The sequence below is a fragment of the Lithobates pipiens genome, unplaced genomic scaffold (assembly GCF_037356315.1).
Source record: "Lithobates pipiens isolate NorthernLeopardFrog02 unplaced genomic scaffold, aLitPip1_a1.2 Scaffold_1, whole genome shotgun sequence".
NCBI lineage: Eukaryota > Metazoa > Chordata > Amphibia > Anura > Ranidae > Lithobates > Lithobates pipiens.
The window spans coordinates 76,991,818-77,010,585 of record NW_027507685.1 but is presented as its reverse complement, the minus strand read 5'-3'; the positions used below and the strand labels follow the sequence as shown (position 1 = coordinate 77,010,585).

Below are 18,768 nucleotides of genomic sequence, written 5' to 3'. Positions count from 1 at the left end.
ATAGCCATTTACATATTGTGCAGAACAAGAATGCGAGAATAAATTTTCAGGCGATTCGCGGAAATGTGCGAAAATGTGCAAGCACATATACGCGAAAAAGCATGTAACCACACGCAAATATATGCAAAAAAATACTCTGAAAAAGTAGATGCTCAAACAGGAGTATCATGTGCAAGGGGTCTTAGAAGGCTGTATATGAGAGAGGGCTGCCAATAAAAAGATACAACTTATGTTGGAGGATTTGTTTAAAAGAGAAGTAAAGGATTTTTGTTTGCAGTTTTATACTTCCCTAGGTAGATGTAGCATCGGTTCGATGCTGCATCTGTCCCCCGGCGCCTCTGCATTCTGCACTGAGAACCGAGCGATTGAACACTGCCAATGGTAATGTGCCTATTCCAGAAGGCTTTAGTGCCAAGGAGATGTAATTTTTAACTAGGCAAGAATGGCAACCAGGAGTTAGAACCGGTTCACATCAGAACGTGGTGCAGGAAACCTTCTTTCTGTGCATGTTTCCCACAAAAACTAGAGGGTTCCTGTGCAATTCCCAATGTTACTTTGTCCTTAGGCCGGGTTCACATATATGCGAATTGGATGTGAGCTTCTCCGCATCCAATTCATATGATAGGAGAGTGTGATTGGCTCTCAATGGAGTCTGTTCACACAGCTCCAGGGCAGCCGCAGTCCACACTTAACCACTTCAGCCCCGGACCATTTTGCTGGCCAAAGACCAGACCACTTTTTGCGATTTGGCACTGCGTCGCTTTAACTTAGTTTGGGAGTCACGCGACGTGGCTCCCAAACTAAATTGATGTTCTTTTTTCCCCACAAATAGAGCTTTCTTTTGGTGTTATTTGATCACCCCTGCGGTTTTTATTTTTTGCGCTATAAACAAAAATAGAGTGACAATTTTGAAAAAAACACATTATTTTTTACTTTTTGTTATAATAAATATCCCCCAAAAATATATAAAAAAACATTTTTGTTCCCTCAGTTTAGGCCGATACATATTCTTCTACATATTTTTGGTAAAAAAAAATCGCAATAAGCGATTATTGATTGGTTTGCGCAAAAGTTATAGAGTTTTCAAAATAGGGGATAGTTTTATGGCATTTTTATTAATAATTTTTTTTTTTTACTAGTAATGGCGGCGATCAGCGATTTTTATTGTGACTGCGACATTATGGCGGACACATCGGACATTTTTGACACATTTTTGGGACCATTGTCATTTATACAGCAATCACTGCTATATAAATGCAGTGATTCCTGTGTAAATGACACTGGCAGTGAAGGGGTTAACCAGTGAAGTGTTCCTAGGGGTGTGTTACTAACTGTTGGGAGCTGGGCTTTCATTTAGTGATCACTGATCTCTGCTCCAATCACATGGAGCAGAGATCAGCATCACTAGTTGCTAGGCAGAACGGGGAGATGCTGTTTACAACAGTATTTCTCCATTCAGCCGCCCCGTGAGACAATCGCGGGTATGCCCGCGGTGATCGAGTCCGCAGGACCCGCGACCGAACTCACGGTTGTCCCAACCAGCACGCGAGCGTGCCGCCGGCAGCGCGTTTGTGATGGCAGGGCGGCAATAAAGATTGGATGTACCTGTACACCAATATGCCTGTCCGTGCCATTCTGCCGACGTACATCAGCATGCGCTGGTCGGGAACTGGTTAAAAAGGGTCCTGTGCGCCTTTGGTTCTGATTCAGGTGCGAATTCTGGCAAAAATTCTGACCTGATTCGCACATGAATTGGAGAACAGTAGGGCTGCCACCTTTTCTTCAAGTCAAACCCGAACACTTTAGCAGCGCACAGCAATTTTCTTTTATTGTATAAACTCTACATATATTTTGCAATTAAATACATTTTCTAATCATATAAAGTTAATTACAAGAGTCCCCCTTCACATCAGAGTTCCCCTTTTACATCTGAATCCGCAGAGTTCCCCTTTTACATCTGAACTCGCAGTGTTCCCTTTCACTGTAAGGGGGGACTCTGCAGACTCTGATGTAAGGGAGAACTGTGGGGACTCTAACATAAGGGATGCTCTGGGAACCATGATTTAAGGGGGAACACCGAGAACTCTGATGTATGGAGGGGACTCTGATGTAAGGGGGGACTTTGATGTAACGGGCCCTCTGAGAACCCTGATTTACTTTAGTGTACTCACTCAGGCAAGGGAGAGAAGGGGGGAGATTTCAGTCACAGACAGGGATGGATGGTGAGCTCACTCACCCCTTGGCAGTCAGGACCTCTCATCCAGATGTATCTGATGCTGCTAGACTTCAAATTTACCACCCCCACTATCCTTTTCTGAGGCACAGCGCTGGGAACTGGAGTGTGGGCAGACACAGAGGGGTAGGGGCAGGAGGAAGAGGAGCATATCAAGCCCTTTCTCCTCTCCCATCTGTCTGTGTATGTGTGGAGGGGGAATTGTCAGTGCTGGCTTTGGACAGTGTGAAAGAGAGACACTCTCTGCTTAGACAACTGCAGCCAGTAACCCTGCTGGGCAGCCATAGTATGGTCTGAATAATGTGTCCGGGTTTTTCAGGCAGTCTGAAATCCGGACTTATGATTCCAGACCCGAACTGTCCAGGTGAATCCTGAACAGGTGACACCCCCAGGGATGCAGTGGACCCCATGCTGTGAGCTGCGGCTGCATCATATATGAACGTTCATATATGCTAATGGAAAAAAATAAAATGTAAACACATTGTGAAATGGGGTTGGAGAAAGAGTGCAATGATGCCTGGAGCATTTGCTACGCAAAGTTCTGTTTTTAAATTCCCAACTGCAAAACAATGATTTCTAAAAGCTTTGGTTTGACAATGATGCCATCTTGTGGTTTGCTCTGGAACTGCAAATCTGATTGGACATGTGGACAGCTTGACCCCCCCCCCCCCCCCCCCCACCTTCTCACAATACTACGGATCAGTATACAACTTAAAAAGATGATAGTAATACTTCCCAACCTAACACAAATAATATACAGAATTTCTAAATAACGTAAAGCTGCAAAATATTGATCCTATAGATTTAGAGAAACTCAATAAACTAATATCAACTGAAGAAACCCTAAAAGTGATTAAAGATCTAACCAAAAACAAAGCTTCAGTAGCAGATGGCCTATCAGGGGAATATTACAAGGCTTTCAGGGAAATTCTAGTCCCTTACCTAACTAACATGTTTAACCATACAGCTAACTCTAAACTTTTTCCCAAAGAACTTCAGAAAGCAATAATAACACTACCGAAACAAGGAAAAGATCCTTCGTCCCCTCCAAATTATAGAACCATATCACTATTAAACTCCAACCTTAAAATTTATGCAAAAAGCTTGGCCAACAGACTAGTAAATATAACCTCCTCCCTAATAGGACCAGACCAAGTAGGCTTTGTTAACTGCTTCCTGAAGACGTATAAACAAAACGTACGTCGAGGCGGTACCTGGTCACGTTTTTATACGCAATTTCCGGTCTGCTTGGTTGTCAGTTATACATGGTGGAACGCACGCCGCTCGTAGCGAGGAACCACAAGAATCTGACAAACCTGTTAAACGAGCAGCCTCAGTACCAGGTCGGGCACTGAATAAAGTAAGCAGCCTTTTGGCTTTTATGTTTTAAATTATTTTTTAATTAACCAGTATTACGCTATGGCTATTGTTTGCTCTTTTTTTATGCGCTGTCTGAGCCTATGAGGAGAAAATTATATCTGTTGATTCCATGTCATATTATATGTGAGCAGGCACCAACCTGCACAAACGCAGTTGACTATCTTTTTAATTAAAGTAGTCACCATAATCTGGTAAGCAGATAACTTTACCATCACTATTGGGTGCCTGTGTGTTGAAATCTGTGGTGAAGGGATCTCTAACATCTTCAGAAGACTGCTGCATTCCGGAAATTATATAAATTGGAGTTTATCACAATCTTTACTTTGTGGTGTCACCTGCATGAACTTTTTATGCGTCTTTTCTAAATATCTAAATGGGACTATATCATTTTTTATATTGCAATTGTTACTGTATACACATGCACGTATAATTGTTTTGAATATTAACATATTATCTGTTATTGATATTGTAGAAGATTTCACTATATTAATTATATTATTTATGAATGCCTAGTTAATTAGGGCTTTCGTTTTCTATTTATTTATTTAAATCACAAGAGAGCCCCTATCGTCACAAGTTCACAGTAATAAGAATATTTTTTTTGATCCTTTCAAGGGAGCAGCTTTAAATATTATTATAAGAGATTTTATTTCACTTCATTTTTTTCACAAGATACATAATCATTTTTGGTGCAGAGTTTATTCCAGCTGCATTCAGCTGTCTATCCACATTGTTGCTGACCAGCCGCCGTCATTTTACTGCGGCAGGTCGGCAGGTCGGCAGGATCCTGTGAATCATAGTAGCTATACGTCGGCTTGCGGTATTCGGATAGCAGGTGCATCACGGCCATGATCGATCGCGAGCACCAGAGGCAGAACACACACATCCCTGTTCTGTTCTGAGAGGAAGGACAGATTGTGTGTTCCTATTAGCTAGGAACCACGATCCGTCACTTCCTCTAGTCAGTCCCATCCTTCTTCCAATAGAAACACATAGCAGGGAACACAGTTAACCCCTTGATCGGCTCCTAGTGTTAAACCCTTCCCTGCCAGTGACATTTTTACAGTAATCAGTGCATTTTTATAGCATGCTGATCGCTGTATAAATGCCAGTGGTCCCAAAAATGTGTCAAAAGTGTCCGATGTGTCCACCATAATGTCACAGTCCCAATAAGAATCGCAGACCATCACCATTACTATTTAAAAAAAAATTATAATAATAAAAATGCTATAAATCTATCCCCTATTATGTAGACGCTATAACTTTTTGCACAAACCAATCATTATATGCTTATTGCAATTTTTGTTTTACCAAAAATATGTAGAAGAATACATATTGGCCTAAACTGAGAAAAAATTAGCTTTTTTTAAAAAAAAATTGGGATATTTATTATAGCAAAAGTACAAAATATTGTGTTTTTTTTTCAAAATTTCCAATCTTTTTTTGTTTGTAGCGCAAAAAATAAAAAACACAGAAGAGATCAAATACCACCAAAATAAAGCTCTATTTGTGGAAAAAAAGGATGTCAATTTTGTTTGGGTGCAGCATCACATGACCGTGCAATTGTCAGTTAAAGCGACACAGTGCAGAATCTCAAAAAATGGCCCGGTCATTCAGCAGCCAAATCTTCCGGGGCTGAAGTGGTTAAAGGAAGACAGGCACCAAACGGAACCAGAAGTATGTTAAATTTGATCAACCAAATTCATTGATTGAACCCCTTCATTACTTCTGTCATTAGATGCGGAAAAAGGCACATTGGGAATACATTTCCAAAACTCTAACTAAATTTAGTTTTCAAGAATTCATCCATTTGGCAATTATGGCGCTCTACACACAACCCATGGCAAAAGTATTTACATCAGGTAAAATCTCAAAAAATGTCTCCCTTACTAACGGAACCAGACAAGGTTGTTCACTGTCCCCATACATTTTTTCACTAGCGATAGAACCAATTGCACAATATACAAGATCAAGAAAAGAAAAATCTTTAGAATGGATGAATCTACCTGACATTATTATTATGCAGCCCTATTAGATCAGCAGAAATTTTGGTTCTCTACCACAGAAGACAAACTGTGGTTAAACATAGAAAAAGAAGCCACCAACAAATACGATTTTAATGCCCTAGCAATGGCTTACTCCATACTTCCAAAGGCTAACCTACTTAATATACTTAGTATCAGATCTACACTAATGGCTTGGAAGCACATATTTTCTAAAACTAAAGTCAATGACAATAAATCCAAACTATCTATACCAACAGCAGCAATTATTGCAGAATATGCCTAAATGTTGATGAAAGGGGTTAAAGAGGGATACCATCTTTATATAAACCTACCTTTGCAATATATAATAAAGCAGGGATTGGCAGTGTGTGCGATAAACCTGGTCTGTCTAATCCAATGTGTCAAACAAAAAGAAGGACCTAGTGCTCAAGGCAAGGTGTGACCCCTCTGGATTTTTAGAAGGCAGACCAGGTATTGGGTAAAAAATATTTATTTATTGATCACATTTGATTAAATTACAATGTCAAGAAATTAGTATGTAAAAATATGTTTTACTTAAGCCCCGGACCAATTGTCAGCCTAAGGACCAGAGGTCTTTTTACAATTTCGCACTGCACTGCTTTAACTGGTAATTGCGCAGTCATGCAATGTTGTACCCAAATGAAATTTGCGTCCTTTTCTTCCCACATATAGAGCTTTCTTTTGATGGTATTTGATTGCCTCTGCGATTTTTATTTTTTACGATATTAATGGAAAAAGACCGAAATTTTTGAAAAATAACGATATTTTCTACTTTTAGTTATAAGAAAAATCGAATAAACTCCATTTTAGTCATACATTTAGGCCAAAATGTATTGAGCCACATGTCTTTAGTAAAAAAAATGTCAATAAGCGTATATTTATTGGTTTGCGCAAAAGTTATAGCGTCTACAAACTAGAGTACATTTTCTGGAATTTACACAGCTTTTAATTTATGACTGCCTATCTAATTTCTTGAGGCGCTAAAATGGCAGGGCAGTACAAAACCCCCCCAAATGACCCCATTTTGGAAAGTAGACACCCCAAGGAAATTACTGAGAGGCATGATTTTTTTTTTGATAAATGAAAAAATGCCCAAATGTATTTTTTTTGTCATAAAAATTTGTTTTCCCCTTCACTGAAGGGCACTAATGAGGTGGCACTGATGGGCACTGATGAGTTGGCACTGATAAGGTGGCACTGATATGTAGAAATGATAGGCACCAATAGGCGGCACTGATGGGCACTGACAGGTGGCACTGATAGGCGGCTGTGATGGGCACTGACATGCGGTACTGATAGGTGGTATTGATTGGCACTTACAGGTGGCACTGATGATGAGGTATTGATGTGTCATTGACAGATTGGCACAGTGGTAGGCACTTGAAGAATTTTTTATTGGGGGAATAAATGATTGGTAGCGTTTTTTGCACATCTGAGGGGGCTGTGCTGATAATCAATGTGCTTATTATCAGCACAGACCCCCCCCCCCGTTCTGACAGGGAGAGCCGCCAATCGGCTCTCTCTGTCAGTGCGAACCGAGGAATGCCGTTTACCGGCACTTCCTGGTTCATGCTGTGATTGGTGACAGCCTCTGTCATAGGCTTCTTACCATGATCGGAGATGCAGGGTGTCAGACTGACACGCCACACTCGCGATCGCCTCGCTGCGTGCCCCCACACACGCACGCCGCCATGTTATCCTGTTGGACATCATTTAACGCCCAGTCAGGATAACAGAACCACTTCCCGGCCATCATTCTGCTATAGGGGCCAGGCGGGAAGTGGTTAAGTCATATGTGTAGATTTTTGATGTAGTTTATCACCTTGGACCTGCCTTCTACTTTCGATCATCTTAATCTGTTTTACAAGTTGTTATTTTTACTTTTATGGACGCAACTATCTAGTTAACTTGGTGGCCTATCCATGCCTACAGTTTGAACTCATTAGTGGTAGACTGGTACAGGCTATCAAAATGTTATATACTTACGCAACAACCTTTTCTGAATCACTGTAACTACTCTGGTTACTAATGACTAAAGTAAATGACAATCTGTAGTGTTACTTCATTTTCAATAAAAATGTATTGTAAAAAAAACAAAAAACATTTATGTTGAACACTGTATGCCTAGATCAGTGTTAATCACTACAATTGTCTTTAACCACTTGCTGACTGGCTCGCACCGATATACGTAATTCGCGGGTAGCACCGCCAGCCATGGGAGCATGCCTGTGGACTCTATGTCCGCCGATGGCCCGGGATCGTGGCACAGAGAGGCAGAACTGGGCGAGGCCTATGTAAACAAGGCATTTCCCTGTTCTGCCTAGCAACATGACAGGGATGTACTGCTCCCAGTGATTGGAAGCAGTGATCTGTCATGTTCTATTGAGCTCACCCCCCCTACAGTTAGAACATGTAGAAGGAACAGTTAACCCCTTGATTGCCCCCCTGCAATTTTATAGCACTGATCGCTGTATAAATGCCAATGGTCCCAAAATAGTGTCAATAGTGTCCGATCTGCAATCACAATATATATATAAAAAAAAAAAAACACAACGTCGCCATTACTAATAAAAAAAAGCCATAAACATATGCCGTTTTGTAGACGTGATAACTTTTGCGCAAACCAATCAATATATGCTGCCATTTTTTTACCAAAAATATGTAGAAGAAGAATACATATTGGCCTAAACTGTGGAAGAAATTTGTTGTATATTTTGTGGAGATATTTATTATAGCAAAAGGTAAAAAAAAAAAACAATGAATGTTGAGTTTCAGATGCTCTAGTAAGGGTTTCAATGTTTTTCTTCTGGCCAGGGTCTCAGCTGATAGGGCAGGAAAAATCTGTAGGGTGGACTCTTCATATTTAATCTGCTGTTTATTTTTTAGGCTTTGCCAGATCTGCTCCTTATCTTGGAAATAGTGAAATCTTGCTATTATATCTCTTGGTATTTCTGCTGCTAGTGTAGCTGGTTTTCTTACCCGGTGCACCCTTTCAGACTTTATTTTTTCAGTCTCCGTTAATCCCAGCATATGCCCGAATTTTTTTGTCCATTTTTACTTCTCCCTACATATCCAGTACTCCCATTATTAGCAGATTTTTTCTTCAATTCCGATTTTCCAGGTCTTCCAGCCGATACATTGTATCTCTCGTATCTCTTTGTAATCTTTCCATCTGTGCTTTCCAATCCTTTATTGTTACTGCTTGTAAATTCAGTTGCTCTTCCGTATCTTCAACCCTTCTTAAAATATGATTAAAGTCCTCATGTAAAGTGGCCATTTCCCCCTTAATAGATGATTCTAGTTTCACAAGCATCTCCGCCATCTCTCCTTTGGTTGGCAGCTGTTTTTTTTGTCTTACCAGTTCTTCCTCTATCCCCAAATCTGCTTTCTGAGATGTCTGATTTATCTATGTCCTTGGGTTGTTTTCTCTGTCCATTTTTTTGTGCTCCCTCTAGGGTTTTTTTTTTACTTTTAGCCCCTGTCTGTTTCCCCGGGCTCTCCGTTCCCCCATCCTGTATCATATATTTTTCAATAGAGCCAGGACTCGCACTCACCACCTTTATGGGTTTCCCCCTCATCCTGTCCTTTATATATATTTCGGGTACAGGTTCAGTGTAATAATTTTTGAAGAACTCAACTACTGACTGCCAACAGGCCCAATGACATCAGGGAGCGGGGGTGAGTGTCTGCTTAATTACCATATAACCTTATCCGCATTCCGGTTATCACTGTTATCCCACAGGATTGATACAAGGTGTTCTCAGCAGCAGTTCGATTGTTCATTAATATGAAATGAACAGCTCAGTACGATTTTTCTTACTAGGTTTGACTTGATTTCCTCTTTCGCCCAGTATTACAATTATACAGGTTCTTCACAACGCCTCCACATACACCGTCCGGTCAGCCTTTAAACCGTTATGATGCTTTTTACGCGTTTTAACCCCTTTCAGAGATTAATCATTGTAACACTCTATATACCAAGTTTCTAATCCATTCCGTATTAGTAAAATGTGTGTACAGTCAAAGTACAATGGAAAAGCAAGTCACTCACCCCACTGTTAGTTCCTTCCTGGGGCTTTTTCGAGATTTTTTTTTTTTCTGCAGTAATTGTTCTATGTTAGTGTCATGGGCTCCTCTTCCACCGCGCCTGCAGCGTCTTTTCCACTGTATGGTTCAGGAGCATCAGCCTAGCCGAGCACAGGGGGCAGGGGGAAACAAACTAACCCGCCCTCACTCCCTCTACAGCACATCTGCTCCCAGCCAGAACTGGCATCGCCTGCAGGCACGCACCCTCCCGCTACCCCTCCACATGATATGCATGGGCAGGGTGACAGGTGAGCTCCCGATACGCTTGTCTTCCTTGGTGGCCACTGTACACTTTCGCTGGTGCCCGGCCAGAGGCGGCTCTTTAATTAGGCAAATTAGGCAATTGCCTTAGGCCTCGCCCACACAAGGGCCTTGCGGGCTGCGACCGCCTAATTTGCCTGACAGGACAGTGTGTGGAGTCCAGCATGAGTGAAAGGAAATATACCCCTGTTCAGTGTGTGCACAACTTCAAGCAAGCCGGTGGCAGGGTGAGCGGGCGGGTGGGCGCTGCACATAGACTGAAGGTGGCGCCGCCTGTCTGACGGAGCTGATGAGCCTCCGCAGACGAGGTAGGAGATTACATCATCTCAGCTCAGTCTGGTCAGCTGCATCCAATAGCAGGCTCCACCGCCGAGGTGCTGTCCTCCTAGCCTTTCCCCTAGTCGGAGGAAGTTGTAGTTCTTCACAGCACTGAGCACAGACAGCAGACTTGGCCCTCTGGTGCCTGTGCTCTGCAGAGACTACAACTCCCAGATTGCACTGCAGGGAACTCAAAGACAACATCACGTGTGTCACCCGTTTCTCATGCTGCCTTTAGTAGGGTAGGAGACTGAGGAGCAGGTTACAGGTACAGTACATCTAGATCTAGTACATACTGTCTGTACATTACCCTGTCTTCTATGGTCTCATGGTCTGTCCCCAGTACCCTGTCTGTCTCATGGTCTGTCCCCAGTACCCTGTCTGTCTCATGGTCTGTACCCTGTCTGTCTGTCTCATGGTCTGCCCCCAGTACCCTGTCTGTCTCATGGTCTGTACCGTCTGTCTCATGGTCTGTACCCTGTCTGTCTGTCTCATGGTCTGCCCCCAGTACCCTGTCTGTCTCATGGTCTGTACCGTCTGTCTCATGGTCTGTACCCTGTCTGTCTGCCTCATGGGCTGTACGCAGTACCCTGTCTGCCTCATGGGCTGTACGCAGTACCCTGTCTGCCTCATGGTCTGTCCCCAGTACCCTGTCGGTCTCATGGTCTGTCCCCAGTACCCTGTCGGTCTCATGGTCTGTCCCCAGTACCCTGTCGGTCTCATGGTCTGTCCCCAGTACCCTGTCGGTCTCATGGTCTGTCCCCAGTACCCTGTCGGCCTCATGGCCTGTACGCTGTCTGTCTGTCTCATGGTCTGTACCCATTGTACCCTGTCTGTCTCATGGCCTGTACCCTGTCTGTCTCATGGCCTGTCCCTAGTACCCTGTCTATCTCATGGCCTGTACCCTGTCTGTCTCATGGTCTGTCCCCAGTACCCTGTCTGTCTCATGGTCTGTCCCCGGTACCCTGTCTGTCTCATGGCCTGTACCCTGTCTGTCTATGGTCTCATGGTCTATACCCTGTCTCAGTGCTATGTCTTGACCTAGGCCAAGAAGGCCCAGGCCTAGGGCGGCAATTTGCACGGGCAACAAGAAAGCCACCCTAGTACCAAAAAAAGCCCCCCTGACCCACCCTCTCGAGTCCTGGCTCCAGTGGCTGCCTCCTGTACAAATACAGCCCAAGGCAGGCAGGCGAGTGGCCAGTTTTCTATATGTAGGCCGCACTTGTAAATATTTAGGGGCGTGCTTGGCCAGGGGGACTGGTGCTACCATAAGCGTCCGGTGACTCTCCAGATCAGCTGTACGTAATTTGTCCCCTGGCAACATTTGATGGGGCACAGTGGCGGCATTTGATGTAGCACAGTGGCTGAAATTGATGGGGCACAGACAGTGGCAGCATTTGATGGGGCATAGACAGTGGCAGAATTTGATGGGGCACAGTGGCAGAATTTGATGGGGCACAGTGGCAGAATTTGATGGGACACGGTGGCAGCATTTGGGGCACGGTGGCGGCATTTGATTGGGCACAGTGAGGCTATATTTAATGGGGCACAGTGAGGCTATATTTGATGGGGCACAGTGAGGCTATATTTTCTGGGGCACAGTGGCGGCATTTGCTGGGGCACAGTGGCGGCATTTGTTGGGGCACATTTGATGGGGCACAGTGAGGCAGCATTTGATGGGGCACAGTGAGGCAGCATTTGATGGGGCACAGTGAGGCAGCATTTGATTGGGCACAGTGAGGCTGCATTTGATTGGGCACAGTGAGGCTGCATTTAATGGGGCACAGTGAGGCTGCATTTGATGGGGCACAGGGAGGCGTCATTTGATGGGGCACAGTGAGGCGGTAATTGTTGGGGCACAGTGGCTGCATTTGATGGGGCACAGTGGCTGCATTTATCCTATAGAGATATCCTATGTTTAATGATATTTTATTAAAGAATAATTGGTCAGAGAAAATTGTAGAAACTGTGAGTTCATAGGATTTAAGGCTGTTAATATATGCATTTATACAGTTAATTTGTTTCACCTATATTATTTTTCCCATTATGGGCATGAGTGGGGCCTCATGTCTAAGTTTTGCCTAAGGCCTCGCAAAGTCTAGAGCCGTCTCTGAGCCCGGCACCACTGCACGTTCCCGCTGGCTCTTCCAAGGCACTCCAGTTCATCCAGTTATCCCACTTGTGGACACTCAGCTGGTCGGCACATGGGTCGAATGGGGGGAGACAGAGCGGGACCCGAGAGAGAGAGAGAGAGAGCGCGTCCTCACCACTCATTCATGCTGAGGGAGTTTCCCGGGCTTCTCAGGCCATCAGCAGCAGCTGCGTCTGTCAGGCCCCCTCATCCAGACCACTAATTTGGGATCGACTGTCAAGTTTTAAAAGCTGTATGTGCCCCCCATTGGGGAGATTCATTCCTTTATTCTGGTGATCTTTGTCACCAAGATAGAAAGGGCTTTTACACACAGGTGGCTGAGCCGTGGTTTTACTCCCCCCTGGCTGACCACCCAAATGCTAACATTACAGCCTGACAGGGTTGTTGTACACATGCCGTGGCCACAATGCTTAGCATCGCCTGTCAAACTCACCCATTAAGTTCAATGGGAACACACCACAACGGTGAGCCAAAATGGTTTACTATTTAATTACCCACATTAGAGAAAAAAAACCACCCACAAATGTTCAGAAGGCAGGAGAGGACAGCTGCTGTTATACTGCCCTCTGAAAAGGCATCCACCATGGATTGCTTTTCAATGGGCTGTAACCACTGTCAAAGACCAAATTGGAGAAATACAAGCATCTGAAACAGGAACATCTGACAACTGACAATTCTACCAGATGCAAACCCTCTAAGTGTTTCTATTAATTTCCTGTTGTATCGCCATAAAAGGAAGTGGAGAAATCTTCCCAGAGAGACACAAGTAAAAATAAGCTTTTAGGCGTTTTTAACCCTTCAATTTTTTTTTTATTTTGTGGGTTAACAAATTCTGATCCTGGTCCCTTAAAGTAATCTGCCCCCTCTAAACTAAAAAAAAACTCCCTGAATATGCTACTTCCTGTATCCTCTGACAAAGAAAAGCATGGCTGCTCAGCCCTGACCACCGTTGTTAGAGTGCGTCTCTCCATCATACGCTGCTGTCCCCGCTGCTCTCCTCTCACCCCCTAAAAAGTGTCACTGCCAGCCCCTCTATTAGAGACTGGCATAGCACACAATGTAGGTAGTTTAAAATGAACATGCTAAATATCGAATCTGAGCCGTCTTCAGGCTGATCACGTGACTCTTGGCTGCTTTACAGCTACTAGACAGAGCTTCTGCAGAGGAGATGAGCGGCCACATGATCTCCCTGGTTGGCGTCAGAGGGAGTTCACGGCTCCTCCCGCAGAAGACATCGGAGCTGTAAAGTGGCCGTGAGTCATGTGACCGGCCTGAAGACAGCTCAGATTCGGTATTTACAACACTTGTTTTTTAAAACTACGTACAGTGTGCTATGCCAGCCTCTAACAGAGGGAGTCTTATATATATAGGTTAACAAACCCTTTAAAAGCTTCAGGTTTACATACACTAAATTCCACCTGAGTGTTTAAAGTCCTGAGGAGAAAAAGCAACAGTACACTAAAGAAAAAAAAGATAGTAAATGAGAAAATATATTTAAAAAAAAAAACTTTATTGAAAAGTGGAAGACATTTCAGCATTTTGTTTGAGGTGGAATATAGCGCAGGCACACAGTAATTGCAGTAAAACTCAGCTATACAGGATTACAATTACAGGCTGTGGGGAGGAAACACTTTGTACAGAGATTAGTTTAAGTATTAAGAATTTAGGACAGCATCACTCTGAGCTGTGACTCCCATTGGCTGACTGGATGGGAGGCTCGGCTAACCCATGAAACCACCATCCTGACATGATCCTTTCTAAAATAGGTCTTGTCTGATCAGGCTTAGAAGAACTTGGCAAAGAGGAGAGCAATCACAGCAGCTACTCCAGTGACTATGGACATTTTTGGAGTAGCAGCTGAATTGCAGAGGCTGGTAATGCAGCAGGAGCGTTTGGTAGTCACTGTGTAGCTCAGATAGGACACTGAGGATTCAGATAAGCAGTCTGTAAGGCTTGTACATCCTTTTTTCTTCAGGTTGAGAAGACCTGCCAAAAATGAATGAAAAAAGTAAAAAATTTAACTATAGAACCTGTAATATCTACCCAATACCTAACTTGGTCCTCTATGGTCCTGGTAGCAGTTATGTTATGTATTACATGTTCATACGCTGTTTCTTCATATGCTTGTATGAAAATGCCCCTGCGTGGGCAAACCGTGACATGCTATGATTCTTGAAACTTTAATAGAAATATTGAAACAGAAAAAGTGCATTATAGGTAAAAAATCCCCATTTTGGATAGTGGGAGGGTTATAACCTGTCAGTTTTTTTGCCATCTGTTTCACATTAGGGAGATTTACCTTCACTGCCAGCCCCATAGACAAAACTGAAAATAACTGCAAAATAAGGTAATCCCTTGGGGCCCTTCAAGTCACCAGAACCAGTGTCCCCATTGGAAGATTTCTCCTCTATTACTGTTCTGGGGACAACCCAAAATTATGGATTTTTTTTTTTACTTTCAATGAGAACGGTAAACAGGACAAACAGCGGGTGAATCTTACCAAAGGGAGCACAGACAGCAATAAAAACCTGACAGGTGTTCTAATCCCTCTCCACTATCCAAAAAAGGTTTTGCCTTTAGTTATACTTTAAGTTCATGTCATAAGAAGTATAACACTCTGGGGTGTCTCCATCACACACACACACATACATAAAATACACGTACAATCATTTTGTTTGACTGGGTGAAAAATCAAATGTTATTGGGCCATTTTCTTTACAAGTCAAATGCTCTTCACAGAATAGAGGCAATCCAGAAAATGTCACATTCTGGCCACTAGATGAAGCCGATCATAGGAAATAAATACTCAGCTAATTGCCATAATTTTATTTTTTATTTTACCGATTCACTTTATGAACATTCAACCTGGAAAGAATAGTCTTAGCCCCTGTACACACGGTCGGAGATTCTGCCAACCAAATCCGTCAGATTTTGTCCGTCAGATTTAGTTTGACGGATTGTGTCCGAAACTGTTGCATACACGCGGTCGAACTAAGTTGTCAAAAAATCCGATCTTTCAGAACGTAATGATGTAATTTCGTTACGATGGGACTAGATTCAGGCTAGTAGCCAATAGCTTTGATGTAGGAATTTGATCTGAGCATGCGTTGGCACTTGGTCCGATCAAAATTCTCTACACATGATCGGATTACGTCCGACCGGCCCAGTTGGTCAGTAAATATTTCCAACATGTTGGAAAATTGGGTCAGACGGAGATTCGGACGGAATCAGTCCGATGCATACCACACACAGTCGGATTATCTGACGACACGGTCCGATAAGACGCATTCCGACGGATTCTCCGACCCTGTGTATGCGGCTTAACATTTCATTTTGTCCCCCTTCACACAGAACAAAAGTACATACAGTTTTACACAATAGCTCTGCATTTTTTAAATATAAATACATCCTACTGTGCTTTGTTAAAAATGTCTGAGGTATAGTGTTGGGTTTGCATCCCATGACATACCACGCAGTAAAACCTTGGATTGCGAGCATAATTCGTTCCGGCAGCATGCTTGTAATCCAAAGCTCTCGTATATCAAAGCGAATTTCCCTATAATAATGGAAACTCAAATGATTCGTTCCACAACTGTTAATTCATAAATCCTTCAGTTTATAGCCCATATAAAAAGATTATGTCTGTGGACAGCTTTACCCCAGATGCCTGCATTCTTAGATGTGCCTCTTTTAATCAACCATGTGAGTGTCTAAATGTTGTACCTTCATTAAAATGAAACTATTGCTACACTTAGAGGCACCTCTTTTGTACACAGTTGTGACTTGACGCTACTTGTATATCAAGTCAAATTATTTTTTTTTATATATATAAAAGTTGCTTGTCTTCAAACCGCTCTCAAACCAAGTGTTACAGACACCATCTCATGAGTGATTACACCCCTCACATTTTTGTAAATATTTTATTATATCTTTTCATGTGACAACACTAAAGAAATGACACTGTGCTACAATGTAAAGTAGTGAGTGTGCAGCAGTGTAAATTTGCTGTCCCCTCAAAATAACTCAGTCACTAATGTCCAATTGCAACAAGAGTGAGTACATCCTTAAGTGAAAATGTCCAAATTGGGCCCAATTAGCCATTTTCCCTCCCCGTGTCATGTGACTCGTTAGTGTTACAAGGTCTCAGGTGGGGAGAAGGTGTGTTAAATTTGATGTTATGGCTCACATTCTCATACTGGTCACTGGAAGTTAAACATGACACATCATGGCAAAGAACTTTCTGAGGATCTGAAAAAAGAATTGTTCCTCTACATAAAGATGGCCCAGGCTATAAGAAGATTGCCAAGACCCTGAAACTGAGCTGCAGCACGGTGGCCAAGACCATACAACGGTTTAACAGGACAGGTTCCACACAGAACAGGCCTCCCCATGGCCAACCAAAGATGTTGAGTGCATGTGCTCAGCGTCATATCTAGAGGTTGTCTTTGGCAAATAGACATATGAGTGCTGCAAATCTCACTTTTTTTAGACATTAATAGCTGGGTGTTGAATTATTTTGAGGGGACAGCAAATTTACACTGTTTTACAAGCTGTACACTCACTACTTTACATTGTATCAAAGTGTCATTTTTTCAGTGTTGTCACATGAAAAGATGGAATAAAATATTTACAAAAATGTGAGGGGTGCACTCACTTTTGTGAGGTATTGTATGTGTGGGACAAAGCTGGTTACAGCATTTTTTTTTAAATCTTTTAAACCTATTTTCACTTTATTACTATTGCAAGGGGTTAATAAACCATGTGATAGCATTAGGCAAGTGACCGGTATTTTTTGGTCACATTAGGGGTCTTCTAGACCCCAATGTCTCCTCTGCTCTTCACAGCCTCTAACCAAGCACAGATTTGCTTGGTTAGATCTGTCCTCTGGCTGTGCCAGCCAGGAAATAGTGGATCTGAAACAAATTTGTCACATCCATTTGGTTTGCATGTGAGAGCAAGGCATGGATATAGTGTATCAGCACACCACAGATCACACCACAGCACACCACAAGTCGAGTCCAAATGCCTTTGACAGGCATGTGATAACTGTAAAGCAATTGTACAAAATATTTAAATAAAAACATACATCATTCAAGAACAAGCAAGAACAAGTTACCACCCACCCCTAAATGGGGGTGACACAAGTCTCACCAAAAAACCACTAAACACAATCAGGTCAAAATGAATATGCAATGACATTCAAAGAAATCACATGCTAACATGGTCACTTCTATATGCCCAACTTGACATCAGTAAATGGGACTTGGATTGAGTAGCCCAAGACCTCTACAATTTATTAAAGAATTGGGTGCATCTGCTGGCACTGAGCTGGCCATTCTGTAAAAATGATTAGCAGCACCACTTTTACTTTCAAGCCTGGAGCCAGTTGAACATGCAGTAGCAGCCACCAAAACCATGGGACATAATAGAAGTTTATGGTAAAGTGCAGCAAACCCACACCCAAGCCTCGGGTACTGTGGTCAAAGACCAGCAACTCAGCGTGAAGTCCTCCTTACTTTACATTGAAGAAAACAGGTGGGACTGGCACTAGAGACCACAGCCCCCAGCCAGTCCACCCAGTCATTAATCTAATTCCCCCTAAATAAGGCAGACTCTTGGAAATCCAAATACCACCCAGGTTTCATTACTTCAAAATTAGGTAAACGCTTGGCTAAAAATCAAAGTGGGAGCTTTTATGGACAAATTTTGGTTGAGGGGGTAAAAAAGGATGGGATCCTTACCTATAGTGACAATCCTAATATCTGCAGAGGCAACTGCTGGGGATACATTTAATACAAAGTTTCTCCCAACATGAACTTTTAGGATTACTGAACTGATTTTGAAGACCAGCCAGTGTGTGGCATTATACAGTTTATGAGAAACATCTGCTTTATACTGTTTTTTTAGATTTCCATGTTGATGTGAATAATCGTTTTGATTTTGATTGGGCAACTGATATTGTATGGTTTGAGATTTGAAACCATTTACCCTTGAGGTCTGCTAAGGGAGAGAGTGCTGGCAGTGATATAAGGATATTTTGATAGAATAGCTCTAACTATAGCTGCTTGCAGCAGGCTAGATTCACACACATTTAGGTTACACAATTATAACTACTTACCGGTGTCATCTTTTGCAGTTTCAGTACCACAAACTTGTCCAAAACTGCAGGACTCCTTAGAAGGGAGTATGCAAACTCCATAGTCACAGGAATAACAATCTATGGCATGACCTGTCAAAGAACACAGAAGAGTGGTTAAGAGTCCATCAAAAAAGTTGCCAAGCAACTGCTCTTATTTTGGCAATTCAGTTAT

At 42.7% G+C, this 18,768-nt stretch overlaps 1 protein-coding gene across 1 annotated transcript in view; it reads right to left on the bottom strand.

Annotated features, from left to right (window-relative positions):
• Window positions 1–13,946: 13,946 nt before the first annotated feature.
• LOC143935890 (uncharacterized) overlaps window positions 13,947–18,768 on the bottom strand; it is a 127,071-nt gene continuing 122,249 nt past the window's right edge. The window contains exons 3-4 of the mRNA XM_077460106.1: window positions 18,576–18,686; window positions 13,947–14,443 (exon numbers count right to left, since the gene is read on the bottom strand). Of these exons, the coding sequence (XP_077316232.1) occupies window positions 14,241–14,443; window positions 18,576–18,686 (314 nt within the window). The 3' untranslated portion in view covers window positions 13,947–14,240. The remainder of the gene's footprint in view (window positions 14,444–18,575; window positions 18,687–18,768) is intronic.